The sequence below is a fragment of the Poecile atricapillus genome, chromosome 3, assembly GCF_030490865.1.
Source record: "Poecile atricapillus isolate bPoeAtr1 chromosome 3, bPoeAtr1.hap1, whole genome shotgun sequence".
Lineage (NCBI taxonomy): Eukaryota > Metazoa > Chordata > Aves > Passeriformes > Paridae > Poecile > Poecile atricapillus.
In genome coordinates, this window is record NC_081251.1 from 50018686 (window position 1) to 50040406 (window position 21721).

General features: G+C 37.6%; 1 protein-coding gene across 1 annotated transcript in view; it reads right to left on the bottom strand.

The window, feature by feature from the left end:
* Positions 1-533: 533 nt before the first annotated feature.
* Positions 534-21721, bottom strand: part of MCM9 (minichromosome maintenance 9 homologous recombination repair factor) — a 53997-nt gene continuing 32809 nt past the window's right edge. The window contains exons 7-13 of the mRNA XM_058835322.1: positions 20472-20646; positions 18010-18212; positions 16702-16905; positions 15117-15199; positions 10388-10533; positions 7098-8202; positions 534-1494 (exon numbers count right to left, since the gene is read on the bottom strand). Of these exons, the coding sequence (XP_058691305.1) occupies positions 1090-1494; positions 7098-8202; positions 10388-10533; positions 15117-15199; positions 16702-16905; positions 18010-18212; positions 20472-20646 (2321 nt within the window). The 3' untranslated portion in view covers positions 534-1089. The remainder of the gene's footprint in view (positions 1495-7097; positions 8203-10387; positions 10534-15116; positions 15200-16701; positions 16906-18009; positions 18213-20471; positions 20647-21721) is intronic.

Genomic DNA, 21721 nt, shown 5'->3' on the forward strand with positions numbered 1-21721 from the left:
TCTCTGTTTACCTTGCTGGTAATAACAAGAATATTCTGTGGAGAATTCAAACACAGAAGAATCATACCAGGCAAGTCACTAGAAGAAAATTAAGACTTACCTTTCTCTGTAAACATGTAATGCATTAGTACATTAATTTTGCATTAGGCAAATGAATGACGCAACATGCAGCATGCTACAAAGACAAATACATATCAGATGCAGTAAAACTCTAATAATAATTAAAATATCCAAGTAAACATTATCTGACTCACAACCAAGCTACACTAGAGAACCTCTTCACTGTGCTGCTAGGTTTGAAGTGTAGTTTATCTGCCAGGGCTTAATGTCTGCATTAAAGTTACCCTGGTTACTGACAACTCCCATTCAATCACCTGAAAATTGTTGTCTCTGCAGTGGAGAACTGTGTGTTTATTACAGAGTTGGGTTTTGATAAAATGACCCAGAATACAGACACAGATACCTCAACCAGTGTATTTAAAACTGAAATTAAAAAACAGAAACACAAAGCTCTTAATCCATGTTTTCAAGATCAGCTGTGTGACAAGGAGCACAGAAATCAGAGAAGCAGCAAAATTGTCATGATATTAATACAGAAACACCATAGCATGATGATAGATCACAATATTGGTAACTATGCTGAGACAAATAGCACATATAGATGAACAAAATACAATGACATAGCTTGAGCACCATCATTTTTATAAAGTGGCACAGTCACTTGGAAGGACAATCTGAATAATGTGTAGTTCTAATTGTTACATGAAATAAAGTCAATTAAGACTGTTCTTCTGCAAGATCACTCACTCTGGACACACAAACATAGCTACACAAGTCTTTAGGGTTCATCAGTTCAACCAAAACACTGAACTGAGACAAACAGTCTTGGGAAGAGTTTTCTAAACTAAAAGCCAAATCAGGCCTGCAGCACATGCAGTCCTTGCTTATGTAAAATATACGGACCTTAAGGAAAGTATGTTCACAGGTCCAGGACGATTCTATGAAATGCTTTGAAAACCATGGATACAAGTGATAGAAGGGTGAAGATTCAGAAGAACTGCATGTTAAGTAATTGGCAGGATATACATGTTACATGCTTGGATTTTTCCTAACCTCTTTATCCCAATCAAAATCTAATGCAGCATCATCCAGCTCTGCTATGGAGAAGAGAGATGTTTTTGTGACCATGCTGGCTTTACTAGAATTTCCCAATGCAAAACTTTTCCTTTTGCTAGGATTGCTCACGTGCACCTTCAGTGATGGGCTGTGGTTTTCCTTGCTGATGTCATTCTTAATGGCAGGTGAGGTTTCTGATTTTGCCTCAGGATGTGATACAAAGGAGAATTTTGACAGCTTAGCTAACGTGCTGGAGCACACATTCCCTGTGCTTGGACCACCAAGTTTCTCCTCTCCCACCCTCTTCTCAGTGGGTGGAGGTGACACAGCATCAAAACTGACATCAGAGTGTATTGTTGCACTTTCTCTGATTTGTTGCTATATTTTATATATTAGTAAAGGCCTGTATGCACAAACCAGCCTTTGAAGTAAGTCGTGATATTAAGGGCTAAAGTCCTTGAAACCTTCATGCAGAAGAGAGAGTAAAGCAAAACAATATCCCTGTGTGTAAGAGAAAAAATGTAAACTGTGTGTGTTAGCCAATAGTAGCTTGTTCTGCCTGCAGACCCTGTAGAACCCTATAAAGTGTGCTAAAGATAGAAATAAACTGGCATTCACGATTACTTCTGTGAAGAGTGGTGAAGAGCTGGCGGTCTCTCAACATTTGGCGCTCTGAACGGGACACCCTGCGGGCAGGGGGGCTTCAGTGGATCCACACACGGTGGGACGGAGCCTTGGACCGAGGTTGGTGGAGCGGATCTGAGTGCAGATAGATGCTGCCTTGGATCGGTACCAGATAGGCGGCTCACGAATCAACGGGGGTGAGTCGCTGGGGGAGTCCGAAGGCAGGGGCGTGGTAGAAGGGTCGCACCCTTCCCCCCTGCCGCCGAGCCGCTAACATGGATGTGGAATTTGTAGCGGCAGAAAAACTGCTTCTCTGCATCCTCGTTAAACGAGGCGGAGCAGCCAGGGAAAAGGACCTGAATATGCTCATTATATGGGCTAATTGTCATGAGCATTTGCAGTGCTCACTGCTTCTTGTGGGGCAAGAACGGACTGATATATCGGCTCTGATATGGGAGACGGCAATTACGGAAAAGAGCAAGGACACTGTGTTTCTCGGTCGAACTTGGCAGATTGTAATTAATACCTTAAAAAACAGAAAAGTGAGATATGCTGAGGATGTGAGCCCTGTAATTCTACCTGCGTCACAGCGGCAGATGCCTTTACCTCCCACTGCTGGGCAAGCTCTCCTATCTATACTGCCCATGGAGAGAGGGAGGGAGAGTTAGGGAAAAGAAAATAATGAGAAAAAAGTTCCACAGGGAACGCTGAAACAACGAACAGAATCTGTTCAGTTATGGCAGGATGTGATACATCCGGAACTATTTGCTTCATTTTTTGAAGTCACTTTTAGCACTACAACCTTATTTAAGTTCCATCTTTACCACCCTGAAAGAAAAGAAGCCAGATTTAGACTGGTTTCCACCCGAACCAGGAAGATATGAGGGAGCGAGGTGAGCGCAAGAAAAGTTCCAAGGCCACTCTGAACAATTACAGAAAGAGCTGAGCAGAAACAGGTGGCTCAGACAGCTTCAAAGAGAGACAAACTAGTCAAAAAATCTCAAACTATATGGTATCTAGTTCAAAATTCATCCTTGTAATTAGAAGCTGATAAACGGCAATGATCACCGTTGTTAGCACCTGGCCGTGAGAGACTTTTCGTGTAAAATCGCCTGCTTTTGCAAAAGTATGCCTTCTTCCTCTATCAGCAAACAACAAGAGAGATTGAGAGAAAAACTGCATTTGTTAAAGTTAACTTTGTGAGGCTTTTTTTTTCTTTCTCTCCGTTTTTCCTCGCTGCGAGAGTATGTGGAGAATGTGAAGAAAGATAAGAGCAGAGCTGCAGCAGCAGCAGAGTGGGCCGTCCACCCCCCCGCTCCCTCTCTCGGGGGGGGCACTGGGATGGTGCCTGGTTTGTTGCACGGTCGTGATTTATTGGGTTTTCGGAGTGTTTTTGTATACCCTTTTAGAGTTAATTTTGTGTTTTAAGTAATTATGAGTTTATGCAATTGCAGTTTTTAGAGTTTTACTAGAGAAATTATTGTGGTTCTTTGAAGGTTTAAAAAAAAAAAAAAAAAAAAAAAAAAAAAAAAAAAAAAAAAAGGGGAAAAAAGTGCTTAACAGAAGTTGCCTTGCAATAATTGGTTTTAGAACCCAAGGTTAAAATATGGTGTGATTTACAGCTTCTAGGAAAACCTTCTTCCAATTAATGTTATCTACAGAAGAGATTTGTGGTTTAAAAAATAATTAGTTAAGAGAACTTTACTGTACAAGACAAAGTTAAGTTAAGGTATATATTATCTATTTGCTTGTTTTTTCCACAATTTTAATAAGGGAATTTTAATGTAAGTTTTTTTGTTATAAAACACATATAACTGCATATATACCAATTTGGATTTTAGATTTTAGTTTAAAAATTAGACTTAATGTTTTTGAAAAGTGTTACAAAAGCTGGATGGCAACTTGCCAAATCCTGTGTTGTTGTGGTGGTTTTTCTCCAGAAAAACTACACTTTAACATCCTAACCAATTTAAGCATATACTAGGCAAATTTCTATTATGAATAAGTATTTTTAGTAACATTTGCAGTTATTGTGGGTTATTTTCAAAGCTAGATGACATAGAATTGTGATGTGTTTGCTACATCTTTATAATCTTTATAGTGAATTTATGTTATTGTTATATTGTGTTTAAAAGGTATATATTAAACTTTTAGTTGCTCTTTTGTAGTAACAGAATAAGATTAAGTTATGTTTTCATTTAATATAGATTAAGTGTTAATAGAATTAAGGATAGTCAAGTTTTATAATGTTTAGGCTTGAATGTTTTTAAGTTAAGTTTCCTAACTTAGATATTCTTTTAAGGTTAAGTTTGTTATTTCCTTTTGTCATATATAATTATTGTTGGGTTTAGATATTGTTTAATTGAAATTGTTTTATGTTTTTTTGGAGACACTTGTTTAAACTGCAAAGTATAGTTGTTTTCCTAGAGAGAGGAGGACGGCCACAGCTGAGACAGCTGTGATGGAACACTGATGAACACCTGCTTGTGGATAGAAGTGAATGCAGTCTGTGACACCCTTGACTCCATCAGGAGTTCTACTGGTTGTTGCAAATCTCTGCAATTTTGTTTTTCATAGCTTTATTATTTTTCAGTGTTTCCAGAATTTTAAGAAGATGTACCATTGCTGAGGATCAGCTGCCATGGGGGAGGCTCCAGATTAAACCAACTGCTGCATGGTTTAATTGGTCTGGTACCTGAGGCTCCTGATCATTTGCTCTGTACAAATGCATTTTAACAGTTTGCTGTACTGTAAGCATCTCATAGCTGCTACTATTGAGAACCTTGTTTTAGAAATGAGTTAAGAGGCATCTTTCCAGTTTAAAGCCAGGCCCTGGCCAAGCCTTGACTTTACCTGGATAGAATGTTTGCCAACAGATCCAGATATTTTCTGTCCCAAATCAGTATTTGAGTCACTTTTTGACTCAGCAATTTGACCCTATTAATATGACAGCTGGATCAATTTTGAAGTGGGCTTGGAGAGTCATTTTCCGGAGGTGATGATCCAATCCTTCACTGATTTTTGTTTCTGTTTGTTTGCTAACTATGGGATGCTAGTGCAGTGTTTTAGTAATTAATCAGTTTTATATTATATATGTTATTAATAATGTTTAAGATTTAATTGATTTTTAACTAGTATAAGTTCTTATTAATTGTGTATATAGTTTTGTGTTGATGTTGTTGCTTATAACAGAAGTACATCTCATTTTTATTTTTTTTAAGAAGACGGGGGAGATTGATGCCCTAAAAGCATTTAATTAGTGTAATTCATTAACTTCAAGGAGAGAAGTGTCTGTGTTTTGTTGGCAGGTTCAAAAAGGTCACCTGTCCATCTGACCAGACTGTGTGCCTCTGAACATGTGAGATCCAGTGAACAGAGAAGTCATCACACAGCCTTGGTACTCCAGACATGGATCAGAAGTGGACCTGTCAGGACACAGTTGTGTCTGAACACTATACAGACAGTTGCCAACAGAACTTTTATGTTGTTATTATGATGTTGTGTCTCTACCAATTTTTCAGGTATCCTTTGTTTTAAGATTTAGAAGGATCTGAAGAACAACTTGAACATCAAAGCCCTCAGTCACCGATCAACTGCCAGCTGACATCACAGGAGCAGTGAACATTCCATGACTGAATCATTCTGGAGAAATTCTGTAGAAGATCTAAAAAGTGTAGAGACTCCATTTAACTGTATATAAAGCAAATTGTTGTTGTGTGTTTACCCTTTCAGCAAATTGCTTCCACGCTTAGACTACATATATACCAGAGCACATGTGTTAAAAGTAGTTAGACAATAGTTTAAGTGTTCAGCTTGTATAGTAATTGTTATGTTAGTATAAAGTATAAGTATCCCCTCTTCAAGAGGTAGTGTAAGCATCTTTGAAAGTTCATTTAACAATTGAAGTTTTAGCTGTGAGGTTGCAAATATGGTGTCATTTACATGGTAAAATGCTTATGGTAATTGTGTTGTGTATAGTCATGACCAGCTGTCTGCTAACTAACATCCAAAAGCGACAGAACATATGGGTCACTCTGGCACATTGAACTGGCCAAAGGTCAATGTGTTTGAGCCTAGCCACCCCTGGAGATCCTTTCGCACCTCTCTCACAGGAGTCCCTGAATGGGATCCTCCGGCATTTAAAAGTTTAATTAGTAACGAGACTTGACTGAATCGATTGGCAATGTTGCAAGAGTGCAGTCGCACTGCTGGCTTCACATTAAGACAACCTGAAGCCTGTTAGCAAGCAAAAATTACCGAAGTTCTTAATGTTACAACCCTCAGAAGAACTGGATTTGTTATGTTCCACCAATACCTCAGGTGGATGGATAATGTTTGAACCCCCGACAAAAAGTCATTCTAACAAAGTAATACAGCACTGGGTTGCAGTCAACCCTATAGCTGATCTCGTTACTACCACTGTAAGTAAAGCCTTTATTCGTGGTGCAATCTCACAAGACAATTACCAAAACGATCACCTAGTTCCATATTCCTAATCTGTGGAGATAGAGCATGGAATTAGATTCTTGCTAATCCACATGGAAGACCCTGTTATCTTGGGAAACTCACTTTGTTCCACCCAAGCTTACATCAATTGTTGAATATAGCTAGCAAAATGAAGAACATCAAACAGTCAAGGCGAAGCCTGAATGAATTAAAGTTTAGCCACCCTAAAAAGGCTCGCTTGCTGGACTAGGAAAGAATTAAACTTAACATCCACAATGTTAAGTGAGCTTTCAGCCAATGTGAGTAGTGTATATTATGCAGTACTATGAAATCAAGTTGCAATTGACCTTTTGCTCTTAGCACAAGGACATGGTTGTGGGGAGTTTGAAGGCATGTGCTGCTTGGATCTTACTGATCATTCAGCTTCCATCCATGAGCAACTACAACAGCTACAGGATGGGTTGCATGCCCTGAAAGAAGATAGTGATCCCATTGGAAGTTGGTTCGCCAGCTGGGGCATCACAGGATGGTTGAAGTCTCTTATGCTAGAAAGGGGACGACAGTCTAAGTTGTATGTTATCTTATCCAAAGCCTGGTTTGTGCAAAAAGAGAAAGGGGGATTTGTTGCTATATTTTATATATTAGTAAAGGCCTGTATGCACAAACCAGCCTTTGAAGTAAGTCGTGATATTAAGGGCTAAAGTCCTTGAAACCTTCATGCAGAAGAGAGAGTAAAGCAAAACAATATCCCTGTGTGTAAGAGAAAAAATGTAAACTGTGTGTGTTAGCCAATAGTAGCTTGTTCTGCCTGCAGACCCTGTAGAACCCTATAAAGTGTGCTAAAGATAGAAATAAACTGGCATTCACGATTACTTCTGTGAAGAGTGGTGAAGAGCTGGCGGTCTCTCAACACTGATTTCTTTCCCTAAGGCCTGACTCTGCTGCTCTTCTTCTTTATTATCAATTGATCCTTTTTCCAAACTACATTTTCCTAAGTGAGCCAACGTCATCTTGCTTTTCTCAGATGGGCAGCATTCTCCTGGAAGCTGCTCTCCCTGGAGCTGCTCTCCTGGCTTAAAAACAGTTTCACATGGAAAAAGAGAAAATTCTTCATTTGTCTTCTCTGAAGAATGACCAAACTTTGTCCTTGGTCTGAAAGAAAATTTAGCTAGTTTAGCAGCTGGGGGACTTTCACTTTCTTGCTCATGGGAACTTACTACCTTTGTTTCCTTCACTACTTGATCTTTACTTCTTTTTCTTACAGAAACTGATGTGCTTTTTGCTGCTACTGATATGCTGTTCTCCTCTAGCACAGAATCTGCATCACTTGAGAGATCTGGCAGGCCAGAGGCAGGTAATACTGAAGGAAGGGCTTTTGCCTCAGGGTCCTGTGTACTCGTAAAGAATCCATATGACTTCTCCCTGTGCAGCCTCTGCCAGCTTCTAGAAGCGCGTTGTCTAATAACTGAATCCTGCACACTAATACTTGGTGCTGGGTCTGCAATATTATCTTCTGAAGAACAGTTGTGCTCTTCAGCCCTTTTCCTCCTTAATTTGGAAACTTTGTCCTTTTGTTTCAGAGAAGCATGCATATCCACAGCTGCTAGTGACTCTCTTATGCCATTTTGCTTCCTTGGTATTGAAGCAGATCTTTCTTCAGAACTTGAAGTTTTTGAAGCTGAACTATTTGGAGATATCTTGGGCACTGGAGACTTCCTCTGAGAATTCTCTTCAGCATCAATGCTACTCTCTTCTATGCTGTCAAACCATGCCATACTGTTTGTATTTTTGTTATTACCACGTGCTGGGTTGCACAAGGGTTCTAGATGAATATTCCCTTCACAGCTGCCTTCAAGCAAAGGTGTCTGTGGCCCAGAGTTATCCTCTTCTTTATTTGAAGATTCTGACTGAGATGTTTGCTTTAACTGCCCAAATGCACCCTCATTCAAGCACCTTGTGGTAGTACTGAAATTTGTTTCTTCAGGCTGCTGCTGGCATGAATTCTCCTTTTTCAATCTATACAATGAAAAAAAAATTAAACAAAAGTAAATGAATTTTCTTCCTTTTTCTTTCTTCATAATACGCATGACTGGTGGAAAGCTACAAATAATGTAGGTCACAAAAATATCTTATTAAGTTTCACATACAGCCCAGAAAGCTAGTGTTAATAGTCTGTGATCTTTCAGTACCTTTGACAGTAAGTGGCAGAATTTAGTGTCCCCAATACAAGACAGGCAGATGGACAGAGAAAGAAACCACCTAAATTGCATTTCCTTGAGAAACCAAACAGAAAAACAATTTAAAAAAAAAAAAACAGCTTTGCACTACTTACAATTATTGCTGGAGTACCTTACAGATTTTACATATTTTGTAATCTATCTTCTAGAACGGGAACCTAATTAAATCTTATCCTGAGCCACGCAAAGTCTCAAATGAGTTACTGGAATGGAATACCTAGGTATTACTTGGAATAGTGCTTGTTTTGGAGTTTCTCTCATAATCACTATATACACAACATGTCAAAAATGTGATGGAATGAAAGCATCTCAAATCCCTTATAAAACTTAATTATCACTGTCTGTGGCTATCATTATTATCAGGCCTGCCAAAATGACAGGGGTGTTTGAGTGAGCGTTCCCTCCAATCTAGGAATAGCTGATGTTAAATCTATTGTACCTAAACACATATTTTCCAAGGCAGACAGCATTCTGTTTTTTGCTAAACAGTGATACAAACCCTGAGTGAAAAGGAGCCACCTTCCATCCCAAAAGTGACTGCATTCATCTAGAAGAAATTATTTTTATGCATTACAAACAGTTTCTCTGGTCTGGGAGAGATATAACACTTTATAGACATGAATAGACATGCTTAGAATAATTACTATAATGGTTTACTAACATGTTTAGTCTTAATTTTTTAATGGAAGGTGGCAAAAATTATATGACTCATCAAGAAGGGATGAGATATATGATACATGCTTGTTTTATTGAAATATAGTTTAGGGAGTATACATGGAATGAGTCTTCTAATACAGAATGGGTTGTTTTAAAGAGGACATTCATTTAGTATTCCCGCAGCTGCTTGAGAGGAAAGAAGGAATAAGCTTAATTTGCAGCAGAGGCCACTTGGTGGGATATTGGGAAAACCTTTATGAGCATTGGGTGGAGCAATCATGGAACAGACTACACAATGGCAACGGAAAATCCTCATTATTAGAAGGCTTCAGAGCAGATAATGCGAGCTCCTGACAGGAAGGTCAAACACAGACTTGATCCTCTCTTTGTATTTGATCTCCTACCCCATCCTATATTTCTATGACCCTATGAATTACCTCTGTTTTAAAACTAGCTTTTGTCTGTCTGTTGAAGGTATCTCACTTTCATCTGTTTCTTTTGACTCTGTGGTCATTAACACATCATTACTGTAAGTTACAAAATAAGTCTCAAAAATATTCAAAGGAAAATTGAGTTTTTCCAGCTGTTTCCATTAATTTCAACAAGGTTAATCTTTTATCTTCCTTTAACAATAAGAAAAAACAAGATTCTTTAAAGCCTAATCTCATTTCAGGAAAAATATGTGTTTTGGTTTTTTTAATTTTCTTTCCTTCCAATTCTAGGGTTTTTCTCTCAGGTTCAGTGCATTGAAAGTTTTCTATTAGTAACAACAAATAAGTTTCCCAAAGATTATTGCAGTGAGCTGAAAACTAGAGATGAGACAATGAAAATTCCAGCATGTAAAAAAGAAAAATCATCCAAAAGAACAGAACAGAACTCTGATTCAGGCTTACATTTTCCATTAATAAAAAGGGAAGGATCTGACAAGCCAAATGCAAAAGGTGGTTTAAAAAATCATGAAGCAGATCTGCTGTATTTTACCAAACAAGTAGCAAAAGTTATATAAAATTATTTGCTCAGCTACAAAATCTAGCATTTTGACTCGAAGAAGCACTTTTGAAACTTATCTGAGCATAATACTGAGATATGAGTTGGGAACTCATTAAAATATCTGTAAATTCTATAACCCAGAGGCAGAAATGATCTTGTGATGATCTCACAGTGCTACTTTAAAACAATCTCTCTGATTATCCGTGTCCTCTAAAGGAGTCCCTTCCCAATGTCAGACTATTTTTAGACCCTCTCCAGATATTATTGTGAAACAAATTCTCTTTCCCTTCTGAATTTGTTATTTTGTGTATTATAACCTGTCAAGTCTTTGTAGCTCTTTGTGCAGAAGATCTTTCAGCTCCAGCCGCTCCAATATGATTTCGCACTCTGTTCGGTATTGCTCCATTGGATTTTCTGGAAATGAGGTGTGTAAGGCATTGATGCCTCCAAGAAGCGCACCCCCCTATGGCACCAAGGAGATTAAAAAAAAAAAAAAATAAAAAAAAATAGGAAACTATTTTTATTATTAAGCACCAAATTTAAACAACAGAGACTATGTTATCTGAAATTCTCCCTTAGGTATTTTAAAGCTTAAGATAGCAAATATTTGCTAAATGTCTCCACACAAAAAATCCTATTAAGATCTGCTCACACTGTCAAAATTGCTCATAAACATAAAGCAATTACATGATCAAGCCTGCAGTTTACTCATACTTGTTTTTTTTTATTGACACATGGACTGGGAAATCCACCTAAAGCTTGAGAACATCATGACTGAAAATTAAAATTAAGAATGAAGATATTTTCCAAATACCATGCCCATGTGAGGAACTTTTTAACAGAAGAAGTTCTGACTGCTAGAACCTGTCATTAGCTTTGCCTAATTTCTTAAAGAAAAGACCTGGATATTAAGACTTGACAACACAGGGTAAATTATTGGGCAGAAATATTTCTGAATAGCACTCTAAGAGTAACTTATTATTTGTGAATATTCCAGTGAATTGTAAGTGATTTTTATCTGGGACAATTTTTGCTGTGCCTTATAAAAATGAAGTCGTTTTTAATTGCATCAGAGCATCTGCACAGTGATTTGTTTCACAACACATAATCTAGAATAGCTCTGTAGTTAATTGCTCTTTGGAAAAAAAAACACCTCACACCACAAACCCTCTCTTTTGCCATAGATTAGTTAGCATTTAACATTCCTGTTTAATCTATAAAGTTCAATACAACTGATTTACAAGATGTTTATCAAGTGCCATGGGCACAATAGCAAAAGTCAGTGAAGTCTCTAGATCCAGAAATTTGTACCTATGGCATCACATGGGTTACACATATTCAATTGTGATAGTTTCTGGTTCTCCCATTTTGCAATGTTAAAATATTATATTAAAAAGATTATATTTTGCTCTGTAAGCAAACATTGCTCTGTGGCTCTCTAAAGCTCTCTGAATAAAATTAAGTTTGTCCATGCAACCTTTAATGCATCCCATTGAAGTTACCACTTGGGAGTGTTTTCACCCACCACTTCAGAAACATGATAGATCTGTTCCACACAGAAGCACCAGTCTCTTGGCATGGAGAGGGCTCCGTCAGAACCCCTCTGCTGTATTTTTTTTTCAGGAACTGGAAGGTTCATAGGCAATGAGGCAGGGACTCAGTCTCTTGGTTAGAACAATTAAAAGCAGAACAAGGAGGACCAGATTCCATCTCAGATGTCATATTTGAGTTCTCATGATTCAGAAAGAGCCAGCCAAGAAAAGGATGAAAATAAATCTCTAAGCGGGATCCTGCTGTGGTGTGTGCACAAAAGGAAATTGCAAACAGGAAACGTGCTCAAATGCTCAAAGTGCCACTACTCTGAAATTGGGGTCCCAGGCATCTATCTCTTGGAGGTATGATTTAGTAGACAATTGCTTCTGGACTGATACAAAATGCAGCTCCAGATCGGAGGAGTAGCACCATCCCATTACTTTGCAAGGACTGCATGAAGATAGGTGAATTGGTATTTCTGAAATATTCAAGGCCACTGGAGATGAATTCCAAAGAAAAATACATTAAGAAATTGAGAATATTACTTTTAGAACAGCAGGTAATAAACAAAATAGTGAGCAAAACACTGACAAAAGATAGCTGCTTTTGGACTGAGTACTGTCAACCTGTGACCTAAGGACCAAGTGGAAAAAAAGAGGACTATGCGGTTATATATCATGAGATAGATATGCAGCCATGGGCTATTACCCTCACTGTCCTTTACTTGGCCATCACAAGGAACTTCTTTTAAATACTGTGTGTGTATGTGAAATTCTAAGTGAATTTAAGATATCTGTGAAGCTTCATTCCTGTGCTGATGCTCATGTCTCTGAGACCCTGCCCCTCTGAGATTCTGAGATATCTTTTAGAGTAGCGGAAGGAAACCGTATGACAAAACCACTGCATACTGATGGCAGAGGATTTAAAACAGAGAAAGACAATATTATAGGGAAAGTTAGTGGACAGGAAAGGTGTAAAATGCCTAGGGATGGAAAGACAAATTATACAAAGGAGTAAAAAGAGGGGGATTGGAAAGAGAATAAAACAAGGACGGAAACATGACCAAGAGGAGGACGATAATGCTAGCAAGAGAAAATGAGGCAAAGAAAAGATCAAGCCAGGGGGTTTGGAAAATGCTCACAAAAACAAAATAGGAAAGAGAAATATAAGGGTGAGAGGACGAAACAAAACAAAAAACTCCTGTGAAGTAGATTGATGATGAAAATGTGATAGTCTTCCTTCCTAAGACAGCTCACAAGATATACCCATCACAGAAAAACTGTGAACTTTAATTTTATATTGGCAAGAACAGGACTTACTGTAGAAGTTGCAAAGACAATGTCAAAGAGGGAGTTTGCTGAGCTAAAAGGTGGCAGAATGATAGTGGCACATCCTCATTTACAACCTCATTCTAGAGACTGACAATTAGGCAGGAAACACAGGATGTATCTGTACAAAATGTTGTGGGTTTTTTTTTCCTAGAGAAGGAATCTGTTTCTGAAAATAAACTTTTGCATGCTATTTCTATCTTTTTTAATAAAACAAATAAACACCTTCCTTCAAAAAGAAACTACTTCAGTGATTATTCATACTTTCCAGGAGGAAAGTAAAATCTGACCTTAAATAGCAATCTCAAATTTGCATTTTCCTAGCAAAAATGAACACGTTTTCCTACTTGTTCATAAGAAGCAAAGAGTGGAGCAAAGAATAAGCATACCAAGTACTCCCAGGTAATCTTCTGCAGTTCAGGGAAATTTCTCACTGACTCTTATTAGACAAAACTTTGTTAAACAATGTAGTGGGTTGACCCCAGCCATGTCAACCTGCAGCCCTTGAGGGCAGTGACTCACAGTGACTAACAGTGACTCACAGTTAAAACAATTCTTTTACATTTACTTGTGCTGATCAGGTAGAGACACAGGGGACAGTATACATTCATTATTATTATTATATACATGTTTTTCACTTTTTGATCTGTTACAAAAAAAAATAAAATTAGTATTTCAGAGTTCTTATATTTAAAATCATATTAATTTTAAACTACTGTCCCATCAATTTTCTATCAAGTTAATTATATATTTAATTACAGCTAATGAAGACTAACGTGGTATCTTCTGCAATTTCAACAGCTTCATATTTTAACTTTGGTGCAGTGCTGTCATTGAAAAGCTGAGCTCTTCAAAACAGTGCAGGATGAATTGCAGCAGACAGTGAAATAATCTTTTCCTACTTAAAAAGGTCGAGCCCTGTAGTATTTTTGAGATAAATTCCATTTGCAACGTTGTGCAGTAGATTATCTGTGGCACAAACTGCAATTAGTCTCTCAACTGTCACTGAAAGAACAAGGGAGATCACAAGTGCATACCTGCCATATGTGACTTTGTGCATATATGCTGAAGAGCTTTGGCTCCAAAAAAAAGGAGTGCATCTACTTCCACAAAGGTCTTTGAGGCCCACTGAACTAATAGGTGCTCTGTAAAACTGTTTCAATTTGAAAATACTCAAATCAACCTATACAGGGACATAGGAAATGCCATTTAGTATCAGGCCAGTTAGCTGAGCAGCAGAGCACACCATCACTGACAGGGCCAAACTCAAACATTTCAGATGTGCTAAAAACCACCATGCATAAAACTTCGTATAATCTGCTTATAGTATTTTTTTTCCTACTCCAAAGCATGAAGATTTATTTATCTTAAAAATATTCTGCCTGAAGTAATAGTGTCTATATTATTTTCTACATTTCCACTTTAAAAAACCCTTCTATCAGATTCTTGTTTCTTTTACTTTTAATTCTAAATGTGCTGCTTTTTCAACATCCTAATAATAATATTACAGTAAACTGAAAACTAACTTTTCACATTTTTTCAATACCTTTTTGCATAGAAACATTACATAAATCCATGTGATAATTGGAATGCATGATTTTCAGTCCAATCAAAGTTTTGGAATTATAAGGTTTCTAAGAAAAAAATTTGTCTTCTAAATGTTCTGAGTTTTACTATTACTCTACCAACATAGTTTAAAATTATTTAATGGCAAAATAAATTGTAGGTCCAGGAAACTGTTTGACCTTGCTCCAAAGAATGATTTGGTTTTCTCATACCTTATTAATGAGTGACTATATAACATCATCGAATAAAAAACTGTCAGAGGCTCTTAAACACAGTGATATACACTGATCTACACAATTTCTGCCTCAAAATAATGTCTCTAAAATGTAGACTAGCAAAAGCCAACAGTATGCCAAAACTTTACTTAGACTGCAAAGTCTACGAAAAAAGGTAGCAGGCCTTTATCCTAATCCAGATTTTTCAGTATAATCTCTGTTTAAGGATTTTAACAATCAAAATGGACTAAAAAAGTCTTGTCAAGGTCTCTGATTGCCTACTTTGCATGAATCTATAAAATCTTTTCCAAAGAGAAGAAGGGAGCTGGCGCATGTCTACATGTAAAACTGAATCCCTTAAATGTGGCACTGCAGCAAATGGCAATGTCTGCAAGAAACCTTACCTGCATAGAAGATTCCATCACTGATACTACAGTTACAGCATCTTCCAAAGTCACAGTATCCCTAAACATCAATCGGGCATGAGCTATCAAAAATAAATGGGTGCAAGTGTTACTTAAGTAAAAAAAAAATTTTTTTTGCTTTTTTACTAGAAGAAACAACATATTTCTTCGAATTTCTTCAGCCCTCAAACAGCATGGGCATAACTTAAAAATAAATACATATATTTTAAATAAATACAGTAATTTTGATTTTAATGTCAATTTCAACAGAAACTGGAAGGATTAGTTTTTTTATAACAATAGGGTGTAATATTCAAATTGCAGTTACAGTGACAGAATAAAGATGCTTAAAATTCTGCAGTTAAAAAATGTAAACTGCTGGATATCACAACAAAGACTGTGGTATGAAACATCCTTATCTACACAGAAATATCACCATAGAGTAAAAAATAAGGTCTAATTTTCATCACAGGTCAGAAAAAGATTTGTTCCTCTACCTGATCTGTGTCAGAGATTTGGTATTATTTAAAATGCTTTTCTAAAATAAATAAATAGCTTTATTTTTCTCTTCCTTCTCTTTCTTCAATCAGCAAAATTAAAGTGACTTTTGTAAAAAGATATAATGCAAATAATTTACCACATGAAGCCTTTTTCCTAATTGGCCATGGAAGCATACTCAGTTCTTATTTAGCAATAGAAAGACAGGTTAGTTAGTACCATCTAAATAATACTTTGAAAGAACAAAATCCTACTAAAAGCCCCAATCTCATGAATTGATAAGAAGGGAAAATCTTTGAATGGGAAAATTACATGTGAATCTTGAAAAGTTAGGAATGTCTTTCACTTAAACAGAGAATGTCTTTCCCTCAAAACAGAGAACAAAACATAAACATCTAAAGTAGGAGGCACTACACTGCCATTTATACTTGCTATACAAAATACAGTACATTCTTTGAAATTTATCCTGAAAATATTTGATATGCCATTTTACAAAATAAAACCATGTTAAGATCAAAACATAATGCTTCCTTTGCATTCTCTCTTATAAATGAAATATGACTTAAACTCAGAGTTGGAAATTTTGAAGTTGTATGGCAAAATATGGGCTTGATTACTAATACTTCAGGAAACAAAAAATATGTTATCTTTTATGTGATATTAATTTTAGGATTACTAATACTTAAGGAAAAAAAATGCTTATTTTGTTATATTAATTTCAGGGTAGAAGCAAATATTTGACTTAAATGGAGCCAAGTAAATCCTGAGATTGCCTTTCATAAAGACACATAATTTCTGAGATTTTTCTCTTGAATGTGACTTCTTCCACAGGTTTTAATATTTATTATTTAAGTGAGAATGTAAAAATTAAAACTGGTTTTGATAGCCCAAATGTTAACACCCTTTCTCAGACTCAAAATCTACAACCCTGAGGCTCTTTAGGTGAGAAGGATACAACAGTACAAGAATCGCCTACCCCTACCTCCACAGAAAAGCAGCTACTCTGCTTACTGGCAATAATTATGCTGTTCTATTCATTTCATTAAGGTTAATTGTTAGCCTAAAAATAAAAATACCAGGGCCTTACCTTCTGCAAGGCGTATCAGACTCTCTAACAAGCGGATAGTGGTGCGGGCAGCATTCCTGCAGTCACTCTGACGCTGCATTTGATAGTAGCGAACAAGGATCAAGTTGCTCTCATCAGATAATTTCGGCTGTATACTTTTTATAAGGCAGAAGTAGGTCTTCATCCTTTCCATGCTCCAGAGCTTTTCTGATTTGCTTGGGCAGCCTGTGTTACAACACCCTTGTCAGTAATTCAACAACAGACATCAAGCTTCTTCCTAAGATCTCCTGTTAAATAGACAGGTGACTATGAAAAACACTTACTGTGCTTTTGGGGCATACTGGCTGTCTGTACACTAGTCCTCAAGGACTCGGTCTAATTCCAGTGCAGAATTTTACACACCATCCGATCCCTTCCATACCAAAATCCACAGTAAAACCTCCAATAAATTCTACAGAACTGCTGTCAGCCTCACTGCCCACCAGATGGTACGGGCAGTGCCAAGTGCTTTTGGAATTTTAAAATGGAAGATGCTACATGAGTGTATGCACCTCCTCTGGCTGTTTTACCTACTCTGTTGGAGCCAACAGCTACCTGCCGTATTCTGAACACTTTTTGTAGGGAAATATTTTGGAAAGGGAAGGAAGCTAGCTGAAGCTTCCTCTAACCACTTTTTCTGTAAAGGGGATCAAAGCCATGCTCCTTAATGTGGATGGGGAAGGGGCTGGTCAAAATCAAATCACACTGACTTCCTTCATTCCAGAACACAAAGCTCCACACAGGGAATACTACTGCTCATTCTTTGAGCACCGCAGCACATGCATCTCTGATCTGTTCTGCCTGGATTAAGTTTCCGATTAACTTCAAATACAATTGCAAGGCATATAGAATCTGCAGATCAAATACTGTAAAGGTGTGAGATGGAAACAATCCACTTACTGAGCAGCCAGGGCTGAAATCTCTTAAAAATTATCCCAGAGTAAAAGTAAAGTGTTCTCAGCTCACTCCTCTTAATTAATTAGTGATCTCTTACTCCTACTTGAAGAACAACCATACCGCAGAAAATCACCATGACAGAAATGTAAACACTGATTAATTTGAAAGATTCAAGAATAACAAACTAATATACAGAGGAAAATAAATTAAAAAAAATAAAAAACCCAACAAAAAAAATCCCAAACAAGCAACAAAACCAGAAATCAACCAACCAAAAAACAGAAAACAAACACCCCCCCCCAAAAAAACAACCAAACAAAAAAAAACCCCAACCCCCCAAAAGACCCCCCCAACCCAACAAAACACCTTATGATTTAAAAACACTATTCTTACCTTTATTTTGCAAGATGAAGGATGAAATGATCTGGTCCCATTCCTCATTTTTAGTATCTAACAATACTAAGACCAGGTCAAATCTGCTCAACAGGGGACTGCCAAGAGCAATGTTGACAGAGACAGACTCATTGGGGTCATAATGGCCTTTAGGGTTTGTTGCTGCCAGGATAGTTGTCCTTGTGCTAAGTTTGCACACCAAGCTAGAGAAAGGTATGGTGAACATTATGGTTGAATTAAATTAGGTAGGGAAAAGGATTACAAAGTGTTTAAAAACTTTTGTGATTTTATCCTATAAAGAGAACATCTTATCTTGAAAGACCATAAGAGCTAAACAACATACATAATTGTTATATTAGTATTTATTATATGCACAGCATTTTTCAGTCAGAGAATAGCAACTAGACAGACAGTGATCTGGATACCAAAAGTCACCAACCAACATTGTCACAAATAATCTCTATATACAGCTAGATCCTTAAATAGTGAGAACCAACATTACTTTTCAGAAATATAGATTACATTTTGGTAGATCTGTTTGTACAATAGACAAACACTTTTGAAAGCTAGAAAGCAGCACTTTTATTTAATTCACCTTTCAAGAGAGCAAAATAAAATGTGACATAAATGTATGTTTTATTACTGTGTATTAACATGAATATAAACCCAACTTAACAGTGATGGCAGCCATACCAACTGAAACAGCCATTTTCCTCTCCTAACCATGATGTCCTGCCATGTGCTTGTAGATGTGGGGAGAGATTATTTTTACTCTAGTAGTCCAAATGCACTACTTTTGGTTAAGGCAGCAACAGAAGCATTCTAACTTTGGTTTGTCACTGAGCTATTTCTAGTCAGCTCCTGAATAGCTGCTGCCTCACATCCAAAGTTCTTCTGTAACTGAAAGGAAGGACCGCAGATTTTCCACTAGCTTATACCCTCCAAAAAATACCTTTTTCTACCATGCACCAAAATAAGACCTAAATTAACAGGGTGCTTAACCTGTGTGTGCTGTTACTACTCAAAAAATCCTCATTATATGTAGTCCTTAAAAGTGAGCAACGGGGCATATATGTGCAAGTTAGCAAACTGTGTTTGGGTCTATCAAATCCAAACAACTGCAACAAAGAACTCAGCTGAAATATGTCTCTGTCTTACCAAGGAGACAGGACCATATTGGTTCCAAGTATTTGTGCCCAGCTGGCAAAGGCTGGTAACTACTCAAGTGAGAGCAATGTGACCCTGAGATTAGCTCAGCTGCTAACAGCATGGTGCTAAAAACATCAGTTGTGGGTTTAATCCCCACACAGACCATCCACTTAGGAATTTGATTTGACAATCCTTCTGGGTTCCTTTCAACTCAGAATGTTCTGTGATTATTTGTCCACTGTCTGATGAAGAGGAAGAAGCTGCTCAGAATAAGAGAAGGACATGATCAGTTAGAGGAGCCAAAATGTGACTGCAGCAAGAGCTGAGTGGAAGGTGACAAAAAGGAATGTGGAAAGGGTGAAGCCTTCAGAGCAGCAGAGATTTCAGAAATACCAGCCAGGAAATAATCTGGGCCTGAGTAAGAGCTGCATATGACAGACAAATTAAAACATGAGCTCAAAGACCCAAGTGGTGGGCAGGGGTACTGGGGAGGGATAGCAGATCTGAACACACATTACTTTGAAAAAATAAAGGAAGGAACTTCAAGTAAGCAGGAGTTTATATTTCTGCCACACACAACATATAAAATTCAGCAGCCTGGAAATCTTTTGGAAAATACAGCAGCCTGGAAATCTCTTGATATGCTTTGGTTACCAAGCGATATTACTGGATTTTACAGGACAGGAGGACATAGTCTCATGCTGTGCCAGGAGAGGTTCAGGTTGGACATCAGGAAGAATTTCTTCACTGAAAGTTTGGTCAGGCATTGGAAGAGGCTGCCCAGGGAGGTGGTGGAGTCACCATCCCTGAAAGTATTCAGGAATTGACTGGACATGGTACTTTTTGCCATGGTCTAGTTGAAAAGGTGGTGATCAATCACAAGCTGGACTTGTTGATCTTTGAGGTCTTTTCCAAACTTCATAATTCTGTGATTTTGGAAAAATTAAGTCCTACTTTCTGAGCTGCAACAAAAAAAGTCACAAAGCTCCTCATTCCACATAGGATTATTAAAACCACTTGCAGCAAAGGACAAGAAAAAGGGTGCCAAGTCTTTGTAGAAGTGCCCTGGCCTATAGCAGTAGATTGAAAACGCAGCAGTGACGAGGGTATGTATTTATTCTGATTGCTTGCAGCCTCTGGCCCAGTGAACTGTCCTCTTAAATGCTGACTCATTTAGTTTAGGAATATTGCTGACAACAAAACTATTACACACAATGAAGAAAACAGATATGTTTAATCAACATCCCTCCAACATGTAAGTAAAAGAAAAAAATCTCATGCTGTTTTCTTATATATGGTAACGTGCCACTTACCCTGCCTTTGCAACACTGATGGTTTGTTGTTCCATTGCCTCGTGGATACTGGTTCTGTCATGTTCTTTGATGCTATTGAATTCATCAATGCAACACAGACCTCCATCTGCAAGCACCAGTGCCCCAGCTTCCAAATTCCACTCCCCAAATTCCTTCACAGCAGTCACTGTCAAACCTGAAGAATCAAGTACTTCAGTCAGTCTCTTCTTTAAAATGCAAGAGTAAACTTGAGTGAAAGAAAGGGACCCAGCAGTGGCTTGGGCCATGGACAGAGTACAAACCATCAAGGAAACTCCATCATGTGCTTCTACCATGTAAGTTAACGCACTTTACAGCTACCAGCAAGCAATCCCACTAGTGTTGAGGTAGGTTAGCCTGGAGCTGTGGATTTGATTCCCATACCTGGATTGTGACTTATTTTAGAACTTTGTTAAATGAACAAAAGGGATTAGGGTACGAAGACTAGATCTGGCAGATCATACTGAAAACTGGAGCAAAGGCAAAGACTGCAAAATTATGGAACAGATACATTCAGGTCCTCCTCTTCATCAGCTACTAAGACAGAAATTCTGGAGCTGTAAAGCAAAGTTTTGAAAAAAAAAAATTAATTGTAATTTAACTCATAGTCCTAGAAAGTGGAGTCAAATTCTTCCTTTAAACTAAGGAAATTAAATTTCTTTATGAGATTTTGGTTTCCTCTATGCATTAAACAAAAATGAAAACCCAAAGATGACCAAGGATGAAATGGGAGAAGAAATAATAATAAAAAAAGTTTTCCGGTAAATCTACATGATTCAACACTGGGTGGATGGCAAGTCAAAACCCCTGCACAACTGCGGAAATTGTCACCCATTAGCAAGTATGTGCAGCTCCCTCCAATACTTCTATTCCCTATTTCCCAGCTTCTTCTCTATCTTTAGCCCTTCTTTTTCACTCCAGTGTTCAGCTCAAAATATCCTAGTAGTTGACAAGCTGCAATCAGCCTAAAATCCCCTGGAATTCTATGACAAAACCTGCACAATTCCCCCTGCCTCACCATTTGGTTCAAAGCTGCAAAGACCTTTTCATCACTGCACAGCGCACCATGGCACCTATTTGATTGCAAATGACCAGCAAAAAATTACTGGAATTAAATGCTTCCTGATAACCTAATATGTACTTCAACTTGTACTAAGGAATCTTCACCAATCTTTCTTGGTTTTCCTGCACTCTGTGCCAAACAACACAGGCAATCAATCATACAGCAGGAA